A 22,072-nucleotide genomic window follows, 5' to 3' on the forward strand; every position below is an offset into this window, starting at 1 on the left:
ATTTGTCATTCGCCATTCAGTGACTGGAATCTCTTGACTCCACGATATAAACCAGAAATAAAATTCAGTGATCTTAATTTGAACTGAATTTGATTAATAATTTCGTAATGTAAATACAGGACCTAGGATAGGTCCAGAGACCTAGCTCCATTGAGATATCGTATAGTAGAATGGAAATATGTTCCCAATGCTTGGGACTGGATTCGATATTTTAAATCTTGATAAATTTTGAATTTTCATACGAAGTGCGTCAAGTGACGAAATGAAAAATATATGTAATGTGAAGCAACTATTTTGTCTGTAGTTGAGACAAACGACTAACCAGTCTCATGGACGCCAATCATAGTGCATAAAGAGAGTTGATAAAGGAGTTATTATCGACGTGACAAAAGGACTCATAAAATTGTCGAAATTTCCCGTCTTGGGATAGAGACTCAATAAAAATGCTACCAAAGTTTCTTTTAAATGATTAACCAATTATATATTTTTTCCTTTCGTCTTTCACATTGATATGTATTAGTTCGTACTGAATCTTAAATATGTGCAATGTTAACTTTTGTTCTTTTTTCTTCCTCTTTTTTTTGTTTGTCGATTTTTTTACGTAATCCAACTTTTAATCTATATATATAAAAGAGAACGTACAAATCCTTTGTCCGCTCATCACGCTAATACGGCTGAACCAATTTCTTTTATTTTTGGGGGGTTATTAGGATTTGGACCCTAGATGGTTTTTATCATATCACTTTAATTTTCAATTACCAGTGTCTTGAGATAATTGACCATTCAGGTGTCCATTACGTACAAATCCTTTGTTAGTTCATCATAGGTATAAAAATAAACGTATTTATATGCAACCCGCATGACCGTGTCACTCGGCGGGTTAACATAAATGACAGGCGTTATAATGGTTTTTATCATATCACTTGAAAGCGAAAAAGTAAAAATTATCTAAGTAACAAAGTTTATTGCGTTCGGGGGTGACCGCAGCGAAGCGGGGCGGGTTAACATAAATGACAGGCGATATAATGTTAACATTTACTGCAATCTTCTATGGTTTTTATCATATCACTTGAAAGCGAAAAAGTAAAAATTATCTAAGTAACAAAGTTTATTGCGTTCCGGGGTGACCGCAGCGAAGCGGGGTGAACGCTGCTAGTGTATCTACAAAGAGAAATGTGTTATTCGATATTGTTGAAAGTAACAGATTTCTGTGCATGCCTATGAACCATATTATTATTAATATAATGTTTTTCTAATTCATGTATCAAACTTTTTCCTGTTATGTCATAATAAGTTTTCTTCGAATGTAATAAATGTCTATAGAAATGTAGTTAGGTTAGTTTAATTCAACTAAATGTAACCTGAAGTATACATTGTCATGTATGAATGTGCGTGTGAATGAAATGTAGGTTTAGTACTAAGTGCACCAGTTCTTTTAACATATATGTGTGACTTACTGTAATTAACGGCAGTTGACAATTAAAGTCGTTGAAAAGTCAATACTAACTTAATTTAAGTTGGCTCTATAAAGGAAGCAAAAAGGACAGAAATAGCCTGAACTAACGATCATCATGGGAGAGCTACGAAAGTCAAAACCCTCGACCAATATGTGTGTCACGTTGATTTTTTTTTTTTTTTTTGTTCTTCTCTGTGGTCAATTCTAGCATGCCGTCCACTTCATCATTTATGCTTCAAGTACTGGATACTAGTCAAGAACTTTCGGAAATATTGAATAAACTGTTCAATTAAACTTTCTCATCTATCTCAGAGCTAGATTGGGATAATTCGGTAGTTGGGGTTACCTGGATCTAGGTCTGGGGGGTATGGGTTAACATGTGTCTACCTTTGATCACGTTAATATCAAATACTCACCCAATAGCTCTTCGAAATAATCCCAATTCGGTAATTATTCACTTTCCTTTACCACATTTTCCAAAATATCCAGTAACACTCTCCCTCTTTTCTTTCCTCCTATCCCATCTTTCTCTTCTCTTCTTTACTTCTTCTTCTATTTTTAATAAAACTGAAAAGGGGGTCGTGACTGGGAATTCTATGTATAATAATCCATTTATTTTGGATATAAAATGAGAATTTATTACTTTTTATTGCACAACACACATATAATAAAGTATTGGGTAGAGGTGGTAATTTTAGCCGATAGTTCAGTTTTTACTGTTCTATTGCTAATTTCACTTTTTTCCTTTGCATTATAGCACTATGCACTGTTTAACAAAGATTTCATGAATATGATATTCCGTAATAACTTAGCTTTTTTTTTAATTTTGAGTGAATTATGCTGCATTTAGTTTTTGGTGTAAGATTTTATGATTTAACATGTAGTTGGCAGTTTGACAACCCTGAATATATTATTAGTTTTTTTAATGATGTCTTACTCTGTTACTTTGACATATTTACTTAATTCACTGCTTTACACCGCATGACCACTTGATACGAAACAAATATTAATATCAGCTAGTTATACTTTAGTTGGTAAGATTTTATGATATGTATTTAAAACACAGTACTACACTGCACTTTAAACTATATAGCTTACATACTTCATATTTTTTTGGCCATTAAACACTGAGACCATGTGCCGTTGGGTTTGCTTAACTATTAACTAACTTTTTGTTTGGCGCTGGATAGTTTTTTTATTTACAAGTAATGGTACTTTTTGGAGATTTGCTCTTTTGTTTTGGCTTTTTTGATGTACCGAGCGGGTTTTCTTTTTTAACCAAAACAAACAATAATACTTTTGGATATTTAACGATTAAAATTACTAGACACGATGATAACATGAAATACACTTACCTATATATGCTAGGATAAATTTTTGACTTTTCAAAACAACGATATTAAATTTTTATAGATTTAGAATGCCAAAAGAAAGAAAAAAATGGATTGGATTTGTTTTTATTTCGCGTATATTGACCTTTCCGTGATTGGTGGTGCCGCCTGGTAGTGACTTTTTTTAAAACCTGAGTGTGTGGCGGTTGCTACAATCAACCATTGTTTACATTACAAAACAAACTAAATACAAATAAACGAATAATATTGGCGATTACATACACAGGTATATATGCTCCTTTAATTTCATTTTAATTTTTTACATACTGAAAAAAAGATGCCATGCTATATATATTATAAAATACATGAAATAACAGATGTTTGTGTATAACCGTCTGCTATTGGTAGGCAGTAACCCACGTGTAGTCCAGTGTTGTTTGCTTGTGCGAAAAGTATTAATTAATATAAAACAGAATTTTGATGAGATAAAATTAGTCGATGAAACATTGAATAATATGGACAAAATATTTCGATGTTTTGACTGCTCTTAGAATACTTTGTTTGATACACTTACAAACAATTAGTATTTATTTTGAAACATTTTGAAACATAGCGTCGCTTGGGATAGCTTCGCTAGCCAATCTCACTCTATGTATATATACACATACAGTATACATATATTTTTTTATCGTTACCCACTAACGCTACGGCGAATCCATACGTGACTTAGGAAGGATTGTATGAATTTTATAGCTAATATATTGAACTTCCAAAAACGCAGAATTTTGTCTCCAAGTACAGCTTAGCAAACCCAATAATTTTTCTAGTCTTTCAGTAACTCCTCCTGTTATGACCTTCTTTTTTTAAAAAATAAAAGTTGATTTTTAGGCTTTACTGTACTATGAAGTATGAACATTGCTACAATAGACATCTGTGTCTGCAGCTGTGTAGCTAATATTTTCTCAAGTCTTTGTATCTTTGTGAGTTAGAAAAAAAGGAACTGTACTGTTTTTGAGACTTCTAAACCATATTTAATATTAAAATAACATTTGATATTTTTTATTTAACTAAATATTAGTAAGTAAAATATGCTAAATATACTGAACACACTTTGAATATACTAAATTTTAAACTTTCTAAAGCTAAATATTCATGGTTATAATTAATAAAATAAACAAAAAATGAGATAATATAAAAATTAGTTATATGTAAAGTAATGAATAGTTAATGACATGGAAATAAGGAGGGGTGCAACTGTTCTTCTACAGTCTCTCACCTTTTGACCGAAAATCTAAAGTTGAGACGTTTGGAGGCCCGTCAGAGGCTTAAAGCACGGTTTGCGGAAGAAGGTGATTCATTTTTGAGTCGCATCGTCACCTGCGACGAAACATGAGTTCACACCTACACTTCTGAATCCAAATAAGCCAGTAAGGAGTGGCGGAGGAAAGGGGAAACAGCACCAGTAAAAACCAAGATTCGACTGTCAGCTGGCAAGGTTCTTTCAAACATTTTTATCGATCGGTGAGGCCTGTTGCTGATTGACTTTTTACATGAGTGACGCACAATAAATGCTGAATACTACTGCGAGCTGTTGAACAAGGCGAGAGTTACATATCGGTGCAAAAGACGAGACCAATCGCTCCTCCTGATCCTCCTCCTGAACGACAATGCGCGACCCATACTGCAGCTCGAACTGTCTCGAAGTTACAGGAAATGCACTGTACTACATTTGAACATCCTCCTTACATCCCGGACTTATCGCCCTGTGATTTCCATATGTTCAGACCGTTTAAAGAAGCTCTAGGAGGACACGATTTGAAGATGACGAGAGTGTGGAAGAGTTCGTGGGGTGTTCTTTTTACAATGAAGGCATCAAAAAGCTGTCCAAGGAGGAAACTATGTAGAAAAATAAATTGTAAGTGCCTTGTGGTATTCAAAAAATGAATTTAAATAAGAAATAAAATCCCGTTTATATTTGATCCACCCTCGTATTAAGGATAGCATATGTTAAAGAAAATACTGTACTTCATTTGAATGCTAATGTCAACAATTGAGTTCTGGACATTGGCAATCATTTAAGCACATGTGTAATACTAATGTTATATTATGTAATACTACTTTTTTCGAAATTCGTTACAATTTTTTACTTTTCAATTGGAAAGAGATGGTCTTGTCACATTCATTCTGATGTCACATCCATGCTGGTATAAAGTCTGCTCCATTTAATTAGCTGTCACTTCCGTTCAGTTAGCTGTCACCTCCGTTCAGAGCTTTTTTTAAATTTACCAATATTTCTCAAAATATTGGTTCTCACGTTGAACCACTGTATTGATGTTAATGTAAATCATTATAGCGAACAGAAAAATAAAGAAAATAATTATTTTGAACACTGTGAAAATTTCGTTTTTCAAACCCTCAAAAACCCCTTTTCAAATAGAATGACCCATATGTTTATATATATATATATATATATATATATATATATATATATTACCACCTATCACTCTTAGTACTTACTGTAAGGAAAAAAGTATAAAAGGAGATATGCCTAACATACTTTACAAATGATCAGTTTATAGTTAAATCTTATTTATAGAAGAAGTAATTATTTATTGAACTGTTAAATCTTATTTATAGAAGAAGCACTAGCCTCTTATTAAGATTGTGTACAGTTGCTATAATGCAATAAATCTATAATAAGAAAAATAATAGAAGGAAATCATATCGTTAAGAAATCTCTACACAAGAGGACAGATTTGATTTCTAGAATTAGTTCTCAATAATGTTATGCCACTCTTATGTCTCGAAAGAGATAAAGAACACAAATTGGTATTTAAATTTAATGAGTGTTTATTTGCATTAAACTATGATCAACATTGAGAACGAAGTAAGTGGAGGATTTCATTATCAATATACTCACAATTATCATGTAGTTAATTATTTAAAATTTAGATATATTCTTTATGGTTAGAAACCATAATAAACTATTTTATTTCTATAATTGTATCCTCATACATATGCCACAATCAATACGTTAAAAATTGCATTATTAAATCTCTATTAATTGTTATTTGAATTTTAGTATAGTATTCATGTGTATTATGGAAAATAGTTATATAAAATCCATATCATGGTAAAATTATTTATCATATCTTAGTTGTCAGCTATACGAGTAATGAGAAAAAAGGATAAGAATAGTTATGTGAAATTTACATGTAAATTATGTAAAACTTTCATGGTTGTAAGAGTTGGCTGCAGAGCCTCTCTCTGAGTGTGTATATAAAATGCTTATTTTAGATACAAATTCTGTGTGATTGAATGTAATAAAGTTCTATTTCATTATGTTCTTTTGATTGTGAATGTTTTAAATATATAGTTTTATATATAAATATTGTGGTCTGGGAAAAGTGAAGGTTGACTGCAAAAGTCTCATTTATCCACTGCAGGTTTCATTAACATTTTATAAGAATATAATGATATTCTTTGGAGGTAGACATGAAGCAGCTCAACGGATGCAATGTGAAAATTTAATTAACTACTCTAATGTGAGTATGTTGACGGATAACTTCGACATGAGGCACAGATTTTAATCATTTCTTTTTATTTGTAAGAGTATTTTTTCGGGCGATTCCATATAAACATCATAAGAATCTAGGAATAGTCTTTGAATCTTAAGCATTAAACTTTTCAATGTCTGACTGGATCCTACATTCAGATAACTACTGATGATTTACACTAATATACTTCAATTTATATTACTATAAAGGATTAGTAAAAATTAAAAAAGTGCGTAATTTACTTCATATTTCTTAATTCATGCGATAGAAGGTCAAACATCTTAAAATCAAAATTGATGATGTATTTTCGAAATTTGGATAAGAATTTGAATAACAAGCCCCGCGGTGGCTCAGTGGTAGAGCGTTCACCTCTGGTGCATGGACTCACGGGTTCAAACTCTGCTCCCGCCAAGTGAACTTTGTGGTGGACAAACACCGTGTGCTTGGGTTTCCTCCCACTTTCTTCCTTTCACCATTTCATTCATTCATCATTCATGTCTCCTTTAGCCTAGCCGGCATATCGTGGGACGTAAAACTCAATAATTTCATTTCATTTCAATTTGAAGCCAAGCCGTTAAGAAGATTGTGTCAAATTCAATACTGAAGTATAACTTCAGAAGATAAACAATATACATGAAAATAAGATCACAGTATTATTATCTTGATAACAATATTATGAAATTATCTTATTATTATTGAAAACTATGTTATGATTCTCTATTTTTTCTTTCTGATTGCTTTATTTTTAAGAGAACTAAAGAATCGTATCTTGAGCGTTTCATTAAACATTTTTAAAACACAGACAAAGAAAATTCTGAAATAGTGAGTGAAATCAAAGGGAAGGTTTAAACGGTTGCAATAAAAAAAAATATAGGTTTACAAACTAATTTAATGGTCCTGTTAACAGGTATTCTACGCGTGCATACTTTCAGAGCAGTATAGAGGAAATTAAACCAGGTTATGGCCAATTTTGCATCTTTATTACCAGTGTTGATCACAAAATAGAAGATAACATGTTGATACAGTATATTCAGAAGTAGTAATACAAATTATTGCTTAGTAATATTGAAGCTTATATTCTACTCAGCATTTCGCGGAGTCTAGTCACTGCGTCGGCAGCTGCTGCGGCCATCATTCCCTCCGACGATGTTTCTGGTTCGTATTTTAAGATTGTATGTGATTCCTCTAGGTATGACAATGCTTCTTTTAGCTTCTTTCTTAATTCAGGTTTTAATATAGAGCGATTCTCAAAATCACGAGTTGCTAATATCATAATAGGTGCGTGAAGTTCGTACAATGTTACACCTGCAAAAGTAAAATAACTTCGTTTTAAGAGCAATAAGAAAGGTAGAATTAAAATTACTTGCTGGAAAACATTATTATCAAAGATTTTGTATTATTATCAAAGATTTCCTTGAATATTATCCAGAAATATGATATTTCATTCTGAGAGCATCAAGCAAAGATCATACAAAATAAATGATAATCAATTATTTAAGTCCTTTCGATCGTTTTTATTAGAGATATTTAGTGGGTCAACGAAACTTTATTGATGAAAGTTCACTATGAAATTTTAAATATTACACTTTTGCATTCTAATTAAATGCAAATCAGAAACCACTCTACGAATCATATTTCTGGCTTGTTTCCTCAGCAAAAATTTAGTTCTGTCTACTGGAAACACCCGAAAGGAGACACCCGAACATTAGAACTTTTTCAGAACATATTTCGATTCGATCTTCCTTTACAAAAGCACTTTTTACTCGTATTTTTTGGGTGACCAATGTGCGTGCAATACTGAATCAGTTGCTGCACTGAATTTTGTCGCCAGTAGAAGGCTCGGTTCAGACGAGCAGAAAAGTCTGCTGCGGGCCCGCAGCAGACTCGTGGGAGCGTCACAGATCAACCAGTTCAGACGAGCAGAAAAGTCTATTGTGGGCTTGCAACGAACTCGGGCGGGCGTTTCAGTCCAACATAAAAAATAGTTTATTCTATTTTCAGCCACAGTTGTTTTCCATGTTTATTGATTTACGCGATGACGAAGAGAAGTTCTTTAAATTATTTTCGCATGATCAGCACTTCGTTTGATGAACTCTTAACGATAATAAGTTACGCGATAAAATTGAAGCAGAAGGTACTATCATAAGATTTGCGATACCACCAATTCAAATGTTAGCTCTTGCATTAAATGTAAGCTAATTATGTTAACTAACTATCGTTTGTATGAATGCAGAAAGTAAGAAATTCTGGGACCTATTCATAGACATTTTCAGTTGTTATTAGCATCCACTAGCGTGGTTTAATTACCGCGTGGCTAATTACAATTTTTGGCATATGTTGGCAACTTTAAATTAAAAATTAGACACTTATTTGAGCGTTTCCAAATATTCCGCTCCTAAGGGGGTAAGAGAGGCATTTCAGTAACAGTAGAATTTCCCTTTATTTATTCATAAAGAGCCGAATGTGAGAATTCACTTCGGTTAGAGATGTACAATTCAGAATATAAACCCCTAAATAAAAATAATGGACCACAAGTTCCAGCGTTTTTGATTTTTTTCTCTTGAAGAGGAGAAGGGGAATTCTATAGTAGTGGGGTTGTGGTGGCTCAGTGGTAGTACGTTCACCTCTGGTGCGTGGCGTCCCTGGTTCGATCCCAATTCGCGTTAAGTGGACTTTGTAGTGGACAAACATCGTGTGCTTGGGTTTTCTTGTAACTGCCCCAAATTTACACCTAATATGTTTTTTGGCTTGAACGCAAATTTTGCGTTAGTGGACATTGGTGACGTTGATCTAAATTCATACAGTTAGCCTTGTTTGTGCCTTCCGTCAATTGTGCTGCCACCTGGTAGTACAAAAAGGAACGCGAGTAGAAGAAAAGAAAGAGGAAGGACGAGAGAAGTTTGTGGAGAAACAAAGAATTTTTGTTTTAGTGTTGGTGTAAAACATGATTCAGCATATTTTCGTTAAATTTGAATATTACTCTCGCTCCCAGGCATCAGTTTAATATATCAACTACGTAATAACTTTAAAAAGTTAAAGTTATACATAATATGTTACTAGTCATCTACAAAATTGGTGATTAATATTTTAATAAAGTTTACTAGTGTTTTAATAATTCATACTGAAGTAAAATTATACCGTATCATACTTCGTGATAAAAAGGTATGGGAGAACGGGATATTTTTAAGCAAACAAAGCATTCGGCACAAAAAAAAAAAAAAAAAAAAAAAACGATAGGAGAAGACATGAGTTAGACAATCCTCCAACAAAATTATTTTGCAAGTCAACATACTTTGAACTGAACGTGAAATAACCTTGTCATAATGTTTTTCCGGAGCAGACGTCTTATAGTTAGGCAGATGTGCCGATAAGAATGATTACTGTAAGAACACTGAGAAAAAAAAATGTAGGTGGCATACTTAAAAACGTAGGTTACATTCGTAATTCCTGTAGTTTCTGGACTTAACGTACAACCGTATATAACATCCTGCAGCAAACGTATAGCTGAAAAAGTATGTATTATACGTACTGTCAGGGCCGGCGAGAGCGGTCGCGGGCCCCGGGGCTCAGAAATCCCGGGCCCCTTACACGTTCCCTTATAACCTTTTACGTACTTACCACTTTGGACGGAGGTAAACTAAAATGAACATTAAGGCTTATTTTGAACTCTTTATTAGACCATTAATGCGTTTAATTTACATGGTAAACAGTATTGCTATATCTCCAAATAAGTGAATAATAAGAACTCTGAGCCTAGCCTATGTTCACTGTTCGCTGAAAACAAAACAAAACAACAACAACAACACATTAATTTACTATTTATGATTTTGTTTAGACCCTATAGTTATTGGTTCTAAGATTTTTGAAGGCTTCAAAACTAAAATGAATAAAAAATAATATATTTAATACAACGGTATCAAAATACAGAAAAAAAAGTAACTTATCTATTTGTAATAGCAAAAGTTCTCCCCCAATGCTCAATCAAATGCTCAAAACAAACCAATTTGTGAAGGAAATAGAAAAAGCACGTATTAAATAGTTAATAAAAGTTGAGAAAGTAAATGTTCTCAACCATCCAACCTACCCTGTACTATGAATATCTCTGCACAAATTGTTGCTAGAAATAATTAGATAGAAGTAAGCTATGCAGTTAGTCTTCCTTAATTAGAGACATGAGGCATTAGGCCTAATTTAGTTATTTCAATGAAATATTGCTCAAATTAACTATAGTGTGATTAATAATGTGATATTAATAGTAATTGTCTGTAGGAGAAATTTATTACATGTGTTAATACTAGACAACTGTTACAGTTACAATGTATCCTTTTCTACGTATAGTTACAACAAAATTCCCTTTCTGGCCTTTTTCAGGGCGAATTCATCAATGATAGCTTCCAGTTTGGTACACTTGACAAGTTCTGTCTCCACTGCCAACAAGCCTAAGCTTGATAATCTGTCTTGACATACTGTAGAGCGTAAAACATTTTTTCTCTATTTAACAGAGAGAAAGAGCGCTCTGCACTAGCAACGGTGGCAGGGATTGTGGGGAATATACGAAGGGCCACTGTCAGATTTGGAAATAAAGTTTCTAGATTCAAAGTTTTGATGTTATTTAGGAGATCCCATGGTGAAAGCATTTTCTCACCAAAATTGGCTGAATATATCAATTTCAGGCTATGCAGTTCATCAGAAAGATCATCTCCTAAATCTTTTGGGTATCGCTGGACTAGTGCAACTGATTGTTCTTGGATCTGGTCACCTGTCATTTCTTTGCAAGACCACAGTACACAAAAAAATTGTTACACAAAGAGCGCACTGATTGGAAGCGAACTGAGCAAGAATATACAACATTTAGTAATTCTTTATCCTCGGCCGCCGGGCCCCTTTGGGGCTCCGGGCCCCAGGGCTCTGGCCCCTCCTGCCCTCCCCTCTCGCCGGCCCTGCGTACTGTCTGCATAAGTGCAATGACGTCATTCGTGTGACGTCATCTGCAGTAACAAGTATATACGGAGGTAATATCTAGCTTTGTGACGTCAGGGTCGTATGTAGCATGTGGGTTAATAATGACGACATACACTGACTATCAGGACGGAGCATGATTTCAAGAAGTATGCAATATACGTTCTGTACGTATGTTTCTTGCGTTCAACCCCGAGACAGCATCTATATTGTACTTGTGCCCCATACGTACGACTAGATACAGTATACGTATTGTACGTATGTATTATACAGATTTTCCTTATGTCGCACACAGCTTGTCCAGATACAGCATACAGAATATCCGTATGCACCATACAGAGTGCATATATGTAGCTTACAGACTGTCTGCATGCAGCATATAGATTATACGTATGTCGCGTACAGGTTGGCCATATGTAATGTATAGATCGGATGTATATAGCTAATAGGTTGTCCATATGAAATATACAGATTTTACCTGTATCGAATACGTATTGCCTTCTTGTAATGTATGGATCGGACATATGCAGGATCTAGAGTGTACGTATAGTGCACCATTATTAAAGTGCTGCAACATACTGCAAAGTGCATGATACATTCTTACTGTAATGTTGTCAAATATTGTTTTACTCTGTATGAAAACAAAAATAGCTTAAAATATGGTTGATCTCCTTTGTGCCAATAATAATAAAATTAACAATACTACACTTTTCAAATCTTAGTTTGGAGCAGTGAAACTGTCCAAAGAAATGTATTTACCTGCAGGGTGTCCTATAAGTTTGGGCTTCCTGCTAATTCGTTGGAAAGCTACTGCAAAGCCAAGTGTTGAAAAGTAACACAAGCGTTAATTTTAAAATTATGGGCACAAAGGAGGTTAACCATATATTAAACTATTTTCGTTTCCATACAGAGTAAATCAATATTACTGTAAGAATTTATCATATGGTTTGCAGTTAGTTAGTTGCAGCACTTCAATAATAATGCAAAATGCACAGCCTTATACAATCCTATATTCAAACTCAAACAAGATTTACGTACAATCATTTATTAAGCTGTTATCATCCATTGCTTGTACGATATAAAGATTAGTTTACCTCATTCCTTTCCTTAATAGTATCTTCTTCTAAAGTGCAGTTGTTACCACAAGAGGCCTGAATAGAATTTTCCAGAAATAACTTCTCTGTACATTTTAATTAACAGGTAAGTTATGTCTTTTCTTTTTTTCTTTTTTTTCTTTCTTTTCTTTTCTTTTTTTTTTTTTTTTAATGTCGCAATAATTAAAAGTGTAATGTCAACCGAAAACGTATTCGCTTACAAGATGATTCCTACTCAGTACTCGCTATTAAAAATGCAACACCAAGAAGGAGACTGGGTAGATGCGCCAAAGTTCCCAGGCCGATACCTAATAGTAAGTGCAGAATACTCTTAAACGTTCGCTGTATTCGCTGTGTGACAACGTGGTGACAGCGGAGGCGTTGTGCAGCCATCGACTAAACATATTTATTCTTCCCTGCTATAGACGTTCTGCAAATTTGGACTTTCCTGGATGCATCCTTCTTAGTGCAACATTTTAAGCAACGAGCAATTTAACAGTCTCATACATTGCTTAAAGAAAGAGCAATGATTCTCAGAATTACTCGGAAGATATATATACACAATTTAAAACGGTTATTTCAAACTTTGCAATTCAAAGCACGAAAAGAACTATAGATAAAGGAACACTGATTTTAGCCAAATAGTAATTAGTAAACTCAATCACACTCAGTACCATTAGTTGCTTGGTGTTATCCGTAAGTCAGAGATCACGGTATCTCATTTCGTGTAGATTTTTGCATTTGTTTAACGCTAAAAATGTATTTTATCGCTAATTGAACCCAGTACCATATATATACCGACAGGACGTACCTTAGTCACAAGGTGACATGAGTGAAACACTAAACTATTCGATTGATACCTGCGGTCTTGTCAACACTAGAGAAAGTTACAAAGTGATTAAGTAAATACGGAACATAGTTCATAGAAAGTATAGCGATGTATGAAGTCTCCGTTTCATACGACTTGGATAAAGGATACATCTGAAATAGCAACAAAGAAATATATAATGATTTCTCTGGATAATTTGGATTAGTCCAGAATTCGAACACACACACAACACGAACACACACAAGTCCAACTTTTTTTTCTTTTTAACTTCTTTCTTCGGATTCCCAATAAAGTTGACTACTGAAAAGCTGAGTTATAGATTCTGTATTAAAACAACACCTTCGCTAGACATGTTCAGTATACACATTGTCTTACATACAGAACAATACATTAGTTATTAATGCATGTCTGAAATAATAGTGCTTCGTATAGAATTTTACTTCATCCAATCGCAATAGCACAAAGATAAAAAATATTGCGAGGGATAATGTTCTTATTACAGAGAAAAAGAATTAAAATGACTTAACATTAACAATCATTTTCTTTAAACAGAGATAATATTTTATTATAATTTATGGAAGAAAGAAATAATTTGTAGTACAGTATCTTTATTAGGGTTATATATTCGTACAAAATAATGTAAGTACAACTGGGTCTGTCTTCAGAAAGGACGTACTTTTAGCCACAACCTACACTGCTTCTTTTGACTGTCTTTCAAGCAGAATCCTGGTTTGAAGCACGAAATACCTGCAACAAAAATCAGAAAATATTTAAAATGTTATATTCAGTGTGTTTAATTTGGTTGTACTTAACAATACAAAATATCTTAACCTTTTTGAGATTAAATGGAAAAAATCTGTTCGGTCAGGTATGGACTTTTGGGTTACACGTAGAAAAAATATGAGGTGTTTATTGATGCTGAACAACAACTCAAAATGTATTACCATTCAAAAGTAAGTGGGTACCCCAATGGTGTTCGGGGTACCATGGGGTACCTAATGTCTGTATTTTTTAGATATATGGAAATATATGTCTCTAAAATGTAAGGAACTGATATCTGTTTACCGAAAACCTCAACTCGGTAAGCCTTATGGATATCGAGATATGGGAAAATAAAGAATGACACCATAGAAATGTGGGGTTTGCGTACTAGATGGGCAGTTTCGGAAACGTAATTACGAGAGCTTACAACCACCTCAAAAGTAGTTTCAATTAAATACACTACACACACGCCCTGATGGGGGTTTTCGGGTACCATAATATTCGCAGAACTCTCATTTCTAAACATTCTAAAATATGTTTTAATAACGTTTTAAAGAACCTTAGAGGTGTGTGTTTACCGAAACCGCAAGTCGGTACGCCTAACAGTTACCGAAATATGATGAAATAAAAAGTGACACCATAGGTACGTGGAGCTTGCATATTAGACAGTACAATTTAGAAAATTAATTAAAATATGACTATCAAGATATTGTCAAATAAAGGGAGGATCCATACAGTTATGGGGTTTTCGTGTTAGGTGGTAAAATTTCCGAAACCGGCCATGGAAAGTTAATAAGCATCAGTAGCAATTTCATCTTAAAGTAATTAGGTATTTCCATGGAGTTTAAGAACATCATGGGATCTACCAAGATTACATTTTAAAAGCTTTGGAAAATATATTTTGACATTTATAAAGAGTATTAGAAATATATATTTACCTAAAACTTCCAGCTAGTACATCTAGCAGCTAGAGAGGCACCATACATTAAAAGCGTATTAGATCTTGAAATTTCAGAAAACAATTATTGATCCTAACAAAAGTTAAATAAGATGGTACTTCTATGGGTTAAGTGAGTACCGCAGACTCGTCAATACAATTTCGATCGAAAGATTAATTCAGCTCTAAATTTTCTTTGGACAATTCCAAGCGTTCATCGGGCTCTGAAATAAAGTGAACATTTTTTGTCAATATCTAATATAGCAAACGAGATATAAGGAATTGTGTATTTTATGACGTCGTAAAAATAGAGACCCACATGGATTTGTACTTTTGAGTCTTTGCTGTAAGAAGAAGAAATTTTAGAAAACAACCGTATATACCTTAATAGACAATTAAATTGGCGGGGGCACAGTGGCTTAGTGGTAGAGTGCTTACCTCTGGTGTATTGGGTTCTTGGTTCTATCCGCGGCCAAGTCAGTTTGTAGTGGACATCGTATTCGTGAGTTTTCTCGGGGTTCTCTCTTTCCTCCCACCTTTGCATTCCATCAATTCTGCCAACAACATTCACTTGCTTTAATCAAAATCTCCCTGAGACTGAAATGCATAATCGTGGGTCGCTACACTGAAATGTTTCCTTTTATTTAATTTAAAATTAAATAGGGAGTTAAGTATGATCGTATCTCTATGGGTTAAGTGAATACTCCAATAGTTTCTGCAAAAAAAGATTAGTTAAACACCCTACCACTAAGCTACTGTGTCCCCGCCCATTGAATTGTCTATTAAGGTATATACAGTAGTTTTCTGATTTTTTTTCTTATAGGAAAGACCCAAAAGTACAAATATATAAAGATCTCTATTTTTACGCCATAAAATATATAATTCCTTTTATCTTGGTTACTATCTTAGATATTGACAGCGAATTTTCATTCTTTTGTACAGCTCGATGAACCCTTGGAATTGCCTGAAGAAAACCTAGGACTGAACTAATCTTTCGATCGAAATTGTACTGAGGTACTCATTTAACCCATAGAAGTACCATCTTATTTAATTTTGTTGCGACCAATAATTGTTTCCGAAATTTCAAGATCTCATACACTTTTATTTCACAGTGTTTCTCCAGATGTTAGATGTACTAGCTGGAAGTTTTGGGTAAACACATATTTCAAATACTGTTTACAAATGTCACATTATATTTTCAAAAGTTTTTAAAATTTAATATTGGTAGACTCCATGATGTTCTAACACCCCATGAATATATCTAATTACTTTAAGATGAAATTGCTACTGGTGTTTATTAACTGTCCATGAACGATTTCGGAAATTTTAGCGAAATCTAACACGAAAACCCCTTAACTGTGTTGGTCCCCCTTTATTTGACATCATCTTGATGGCCGTTAGTCATATTTTAATTCATTTTCCGAATTGTAGCGTCAAGTATGCAAGACCCACATACCTATAGTATCTCTCTTTATTTTCCCATATCTCGGTATCCATAAGGCTTACCGAATTGCAGTTTTCAGTTAAAATCAGTTCTTTACATTTTAGAGACATGTATTTCCATATATCTAAAATGCAGAAATTAGGGACCGCATTGGAACCCCATTGGAGTACTCACTTACTTTTGCATAGCAGGGTAAAAACGCCAGTGGGTCTCACTTTAAGGTTGAAAACATACTATTTTGTCTTTTCTCTGAGCATTGTGAATCTGTCGGAGCTATACCGTAGTTGGAAAGACTCACTGATCCTTCCTATAATGACCATGTAGTCAGAATTCAAAAAGGAGTAGAAGGAAAAACAATATTTTAAAATCCTTGCACCAGTAGTCCTCACCTTAAAATCAAAATGTTCCAATAATAGTCAGGATTTTCTATCAGTGTTCGTCACTCAAATAACTTGACATAATTTATTCAAAAACGCACTGTGTATCAGTTTAGGGTTAAGAATACAATATAAAGTAGTAAGCTTAATAACTTTTCATCACTTTTAGCACTCAAGAAAGAAAAGAAAAAAACGTTTTTACATACTTTTTAAAGCAATTTCAGAAAGAAAAATGTTAACTGAATTCTAAAGTTAACTGTATATCACTTTCACGTTAAGAGTACAATATTAAATACTATGTTTAATAACTATACGTCACTTTAAACACTCAAAAATGAAAATAAACGTTTGTACATACATTTTGAAAACAATCTAAGAAACAAAATAAGTTAACTGAATTCAAAATTTAATTATACATCACCTTAAGCTTAAGAATACACTATAAAATACTGAGATTAATAACAATGCATTACTGAAGAATGAAAACAAAAATGTTTTAGCTACCGATATTGTATTTAGATGTTATTTCTCATTAACAATTTTTTTTTTGAGAACTCGTGATCAAGTCTAGGGATGCGCAAGAGAAAAGATTTGAGATTGTCTCCTCTCGAAAAGGTGCCGCGAAAGTTATGTATCGTCTCGAAAACTGGATCCGTTTCTATTGGAAGAGCTCTGTCTCGTCTCGAATTTCGTAACAAAAATTATGTCTCGTCTTGTCTCGTGTGCATCCCTAATCAGGTCCATAGCCAAAAACTTCATTTCCGAAGGGTTCGATAGGGCTTTGCGATATCCGAATTTAAATATAGATAATCGATATCGACAAACTATCGAAACTTGTTCGAAATATTGAAAAATACAGCAATATCGAAATATAAACAATATCAAAAATCGAAAATATAGAAATACGAAAGAGAGAAAAGAATATGGATATATCGATCAAAAATTTCGATATCGATGTTTTGATATTTGAAAATATCAACCGTTCGATTTAAATATCACACAGCCCTAGGCTCCAACTGTTGTCACCTTTAAAATTAATGTGAAAATTACTGACTAATATTCTGTAAGTACCATAAGACGGGATTATTTTGCACTTCAGGATTAACTTTGCACAAAATACGGCAAAAGTTTCACAGTCCTCTGTCGGTAAAATGATGGACTGTAAGGAGAAAGTTTCAACTGTCACCGTAAGATAGAACATTGACTATTTGGTTGGCGGTTAACATCAGTTCTAATTACCTGAAGGGTTTGTTGTTGTAGAGGTATGGAAAGCAGTCACTGTAAAGGCCGACAAAATTTGAAAGATATCACCTACAAGAATTTTCGTCAAAGTCAAGTCAGTTTCGTAGAATACTCTGTGTATAATGGGACTTTGAGACAATAGTTGAAATTGAAGTGTGAAACGTTTTAAAGTCATAGAAAAATAAAACTGGGAGAAGGTTGTTTCAGCCTCTAATCGGGGCTACTTTGCACCGATCAAACGTAACCCCTCAGATAGGAAATTATTACTACGGGTACCTCCTGCCATCTAACTTTAGGAAAATTTCCTATTCAGGTAAATGTCGGGATGGATTTCTTGTTGGAAAATAAATTACGAAAAGCGGCGGATTCAGAAAAATAGTTTGAGAGTGACTTCACACAGAAAGACTTCCTTTATTTAGAAACGACTAGACTTTTTGAAGGGCTTGAAGCGTAGACGCATAGGAATGACTAACATCAGAATTTTGTGAAAAAGAAATCCTGTAATTTGGGTGAGCTTCATCCTGAAAGCCTCAAATCCCGTAAATCTTCCACTGATTACGGTTGGGATGATATTCTTGGATATAAAGAGCAACCAAGGCAAATCAGATCTCGAAGATTTTTGCTGTTCTTGAGTTGCCATTTTTGTGGGACATACTAAACTATCAGAACGTGGTTCCTATGTCGGTACCAGAAAATACATAATTTTCTTTACAAATATCAATAATTCGTACTAAGTACTGACACCGGTACCATAAGTCCAACCTCAATATTTGTAGACTGCATGCAGTTTTGTGTAGGAAGTGAAATGTATCAATAGAAGAGAGAAAACACTGCACAGAAACATTATGTTCGTATGCTGAAAATACTTTTTTGTATGTGTTGCAAAGTATCTTCAGCTATCAGGTTACTTTGCAACAAAGTTTATATGAAATGAAATGAAATTTTTGAGTTTTACGTTCCACGATTATGCCGGATATGCTCAAGGAGACGATGATGATGAGAATGAATGGAATAGTAGAATGAAAATGTGTGAGAAAACGGGTAAACCCCGAGAAAAATCACACACAGTGTTTCTCCAACACAAAGCCCATTTAGCACGTGCTGGGATCGATCCAGGAACTTCACGCAGGAGAGGTGAACGCTCCACAACTGAGCTACCACGTCCCCCAAAACACAACCTCAGAATATATTTCATATAGAGTAGAAATAACAATATGTTGTAAAAAAAAAAAATGGACGGTCTGAAAGGCATGTAAGCTAAAAAATTACAATTGCTACTCGATTTGTTTACTAGCATTGTTTAATTATCTACGGTACTGAACATCGCAACACCAACATCATTATGTTATGTCACATCCTTTCAAAACTATGAAAACTGCAAAGTACCTGCATTGCTTCGTGATGTCCGAAGAGTAAGACGACTGAAGGCGAAAGCAGGCAAGTGGCATACAAATTTATGATGTTGAAGGCATTATTTTTCACAGCTATGGAGAAAAGAGATAGAAACAATAATAACGAAATCTTTGTTTTACGTCCTACGAATATGTTATGTAGGCTGACGGTCACAAATGAGTAATGAAAATTTATGATCTTGGAATACGATTTGGTGGAATAATGAGGGAGAAAAATAATCATTGATTAAATATTAAATTGAAAAGAAATAAGAGCCTGACGCTCAAATACTTATCTATCCGGCACCCATCTTGATCCCTCTAAAATATCATGAAATGCTTGATTGATTCTAAACCCAATAATAGTAATAATAAACACAGAATATATAATTTACGCACCTTGAAATGTAGAAATTAATGGTTGTAATTCCCAGCTTTCCAATAGACCTTTGATTTCTCCAAATGAAGATTCGGATATCTTGTTTCTTCTCAAGCAATAATGGGTTACAATAATCAGTTGCAGTCCAAAGCCAAGTCACTAAGTTAAGTATGAATATAAAAGAATTCATTAGTTAGATGCATACAAAATCCTACGCATGTAAATCCGAATCTACTTATTAAATTGTAAATTTAAACAAACTAAATTATACTACAGATATAGTGACATCAAACATATATTAAATAAGATATACAGGGTGTCTCAAAAGTCCCCTGACATAGGGTAACTCTGTTATTATCCGAGTTATAACAAAATGTCGGAGGGGAAAGCATCTCCAAATATGATGTGTCCAATCTAAAGTGAAGGAATTTTTAAAATCGGATGACCCGTTTGCGCTGTACACTCTTTATGCGCCCAATGTGAAATGAAAATGCAACGTTGCCATTTACCTGGACCCACAACATAAGTGAGTGAAGTTACTGTCTTTTACGCTAACATGTTGATGGCCAGCCTCCGTTTCAAACAGTAACTTCATTCACTTATGTTGTGGGTTCAGGTAAATGGCAACGTTGCATTTTCATTTAAAATTGGGTGCATAAAGAGTATACAGCACAAACATCTCGTCCGATTTTTTTAAAGTGTTCACTTTAGATTGAAAACGTCATATTTCGAGATTTTTTTTCCTCTTACATTTTGTTGTAACTCTGATAACAGAGTTACCCTATGTTAGGGAACTTTTGAGACATCCTGTATACATCATAAGAAGTTCCTTTCTAAATTCTACACGGATGTGGTTAAATTGAATGTGAGGTGGGTGATACACATTAGGCCTTTTGGGAGTACGTCACACGGACGACCGTAATTTTGTGTTCAAAATTTTTATGAACTGGTGGGATATGTGATACATATGGCCACGGGCTAGAATTTTCTCAGTATGTCAAATATGCAATCAGATTTCATGCAGCTTAATTTGGTGGAAAGCTATTGCCAATTGAACGTTACATTTACCTCTTTCTTGCAGATGTTGAACCATGCCGTTAGCACGTGAGGAATGGATCGAAATAATCAAACTGTGGGGCGGGAGGAGTATATGTGCAGTGGTTGCCGATTGCAGAGTCATCCACAATGTGACTCTGTGTCACATGTTTCAGTGTCACAGTAATTAACTAAATTTGAGAAGACGGGCACATTCGTGAACATACATCGTAGCGGTTCAAACTCGCGGGACCTTGTTCCTTCCCCATTTTGAACCGGTACATGAAAATGCCATTTACTCCATGTTTGCCTGCGCCGATTTTGAAAATTCCTGCACTAATCGATTTCTCCCGTTGAGTACTACAAGAACCAGTTAAAATCTCGCAGGCCCTTTATTCTTCCCCATTTTGAACCGGTACATGAAAGTGTGATTTTTTTTCATGCTTGCCTGCGCCGATTTTGAAAATTCCTTCACTAGTCGATTTCTCTCGACGAGTACTACAAGAATCAGTTAAAATCTCGCGGGCCCTTTTTTCTTCCCATTTTGAACCGGTACCTGAAAATGCGATTTTCTTCATGTTTGCCTGTGCCGATTTTGAAAATTCTTTCAGTAATCTATTTCTGTCGTCGAGTACTACAAGAATCAGTTAAAATCTCGCGGGCCCTTTTTTCTTCCCCAAGCCAATATTTTTTTGTATATTTTGAATGTATTCAAGTATGGAACAAAAGTATTATATAATTCCCTTAGTAGGCTTCTCAACTTAATATTTTTCAACTTAAATTTTATTTATTTTAATTATTTATTTTCTTGTGACTCAATATTTAATTGCAATCGTTCATTGGGGAGAAGGGTGGCCATTCTCAAATATATAAATATAGTATTCTTAAAATTTATGTGTTCTCGTACTATTAGTTTCTTCCACTAGACCTGGAAATTGCAAAATTAATACCTGGTTTGAGAATAGTATAACAGTAGGTTTCTGGGAGTGTTGTTCGAAATGAAATCTTTAAGTTTTACGTCCCACTATTATGCTGGCTAGGCTCAAGATGACGGGGTGTTGTTCGGTGGGGGTCAATGTTGCCAATTTTGGGTAAAGTCGCTAAATAAGGGGAATTCGACCTCAACGATAGCGTAGGGTGACCATAAAATTTTCAGTTAAAAACGGGACAGGTTCTTGCAACACTAGACTTTTAGATCTACCTTTGTTCTTATCAGTGCCTTGATATCAGAGTTCCCCCTCTCTCTCTTCCTTACAGAGCGGGTACTTATGAAAAAGGA

General features: G+C 34.2%; 1 protein-coding gene across 2 annotated transcripts in view; it reads right to left on the reverse strand.

The window, feature by feature from the left end:
• The window catches only part of SmydA-4 (SET and MYND domain containing, arthropod-specific, member 4), a 541,800-nt gene that overhangs the window by 88,599 nt on the left and 431,129 nt on the right, over positions 1-22,072 (reverse strand). Inside the window, exon 4 of one of the 2 annotated variants that reach the window (XM_081728627.1) lies at positions 7,235-7,649. The exons of the other annotated variant lie outside the window; for it this stretch is intronic. Within the exon in view, the coding sequence (XP_081584753.1) occupies positions 7,417-7,649 (233 nt within the window). The 3' untranslated portion in view covers positions 7,235-7,416. Of the gene's footprint in view, positions 1-7,234; positions 7,650-22,072 lie in introns of those variants that run through there. 2 annotated transcript variants of the gene reach the window in all.

Source organism: Thermobia domestica, chromosome 10 (assembly GCF_964235325.1).
Source record: "Thermobia domestica chromosome 10, izTheDome1.hap1.1, whole genome shotgun sequence".
NCBI lineage: Eukaryota > Metazoa > Arthropoda > Insecta > Zygentoma > Lepismatidae > Thermobia > Thermobia domestica.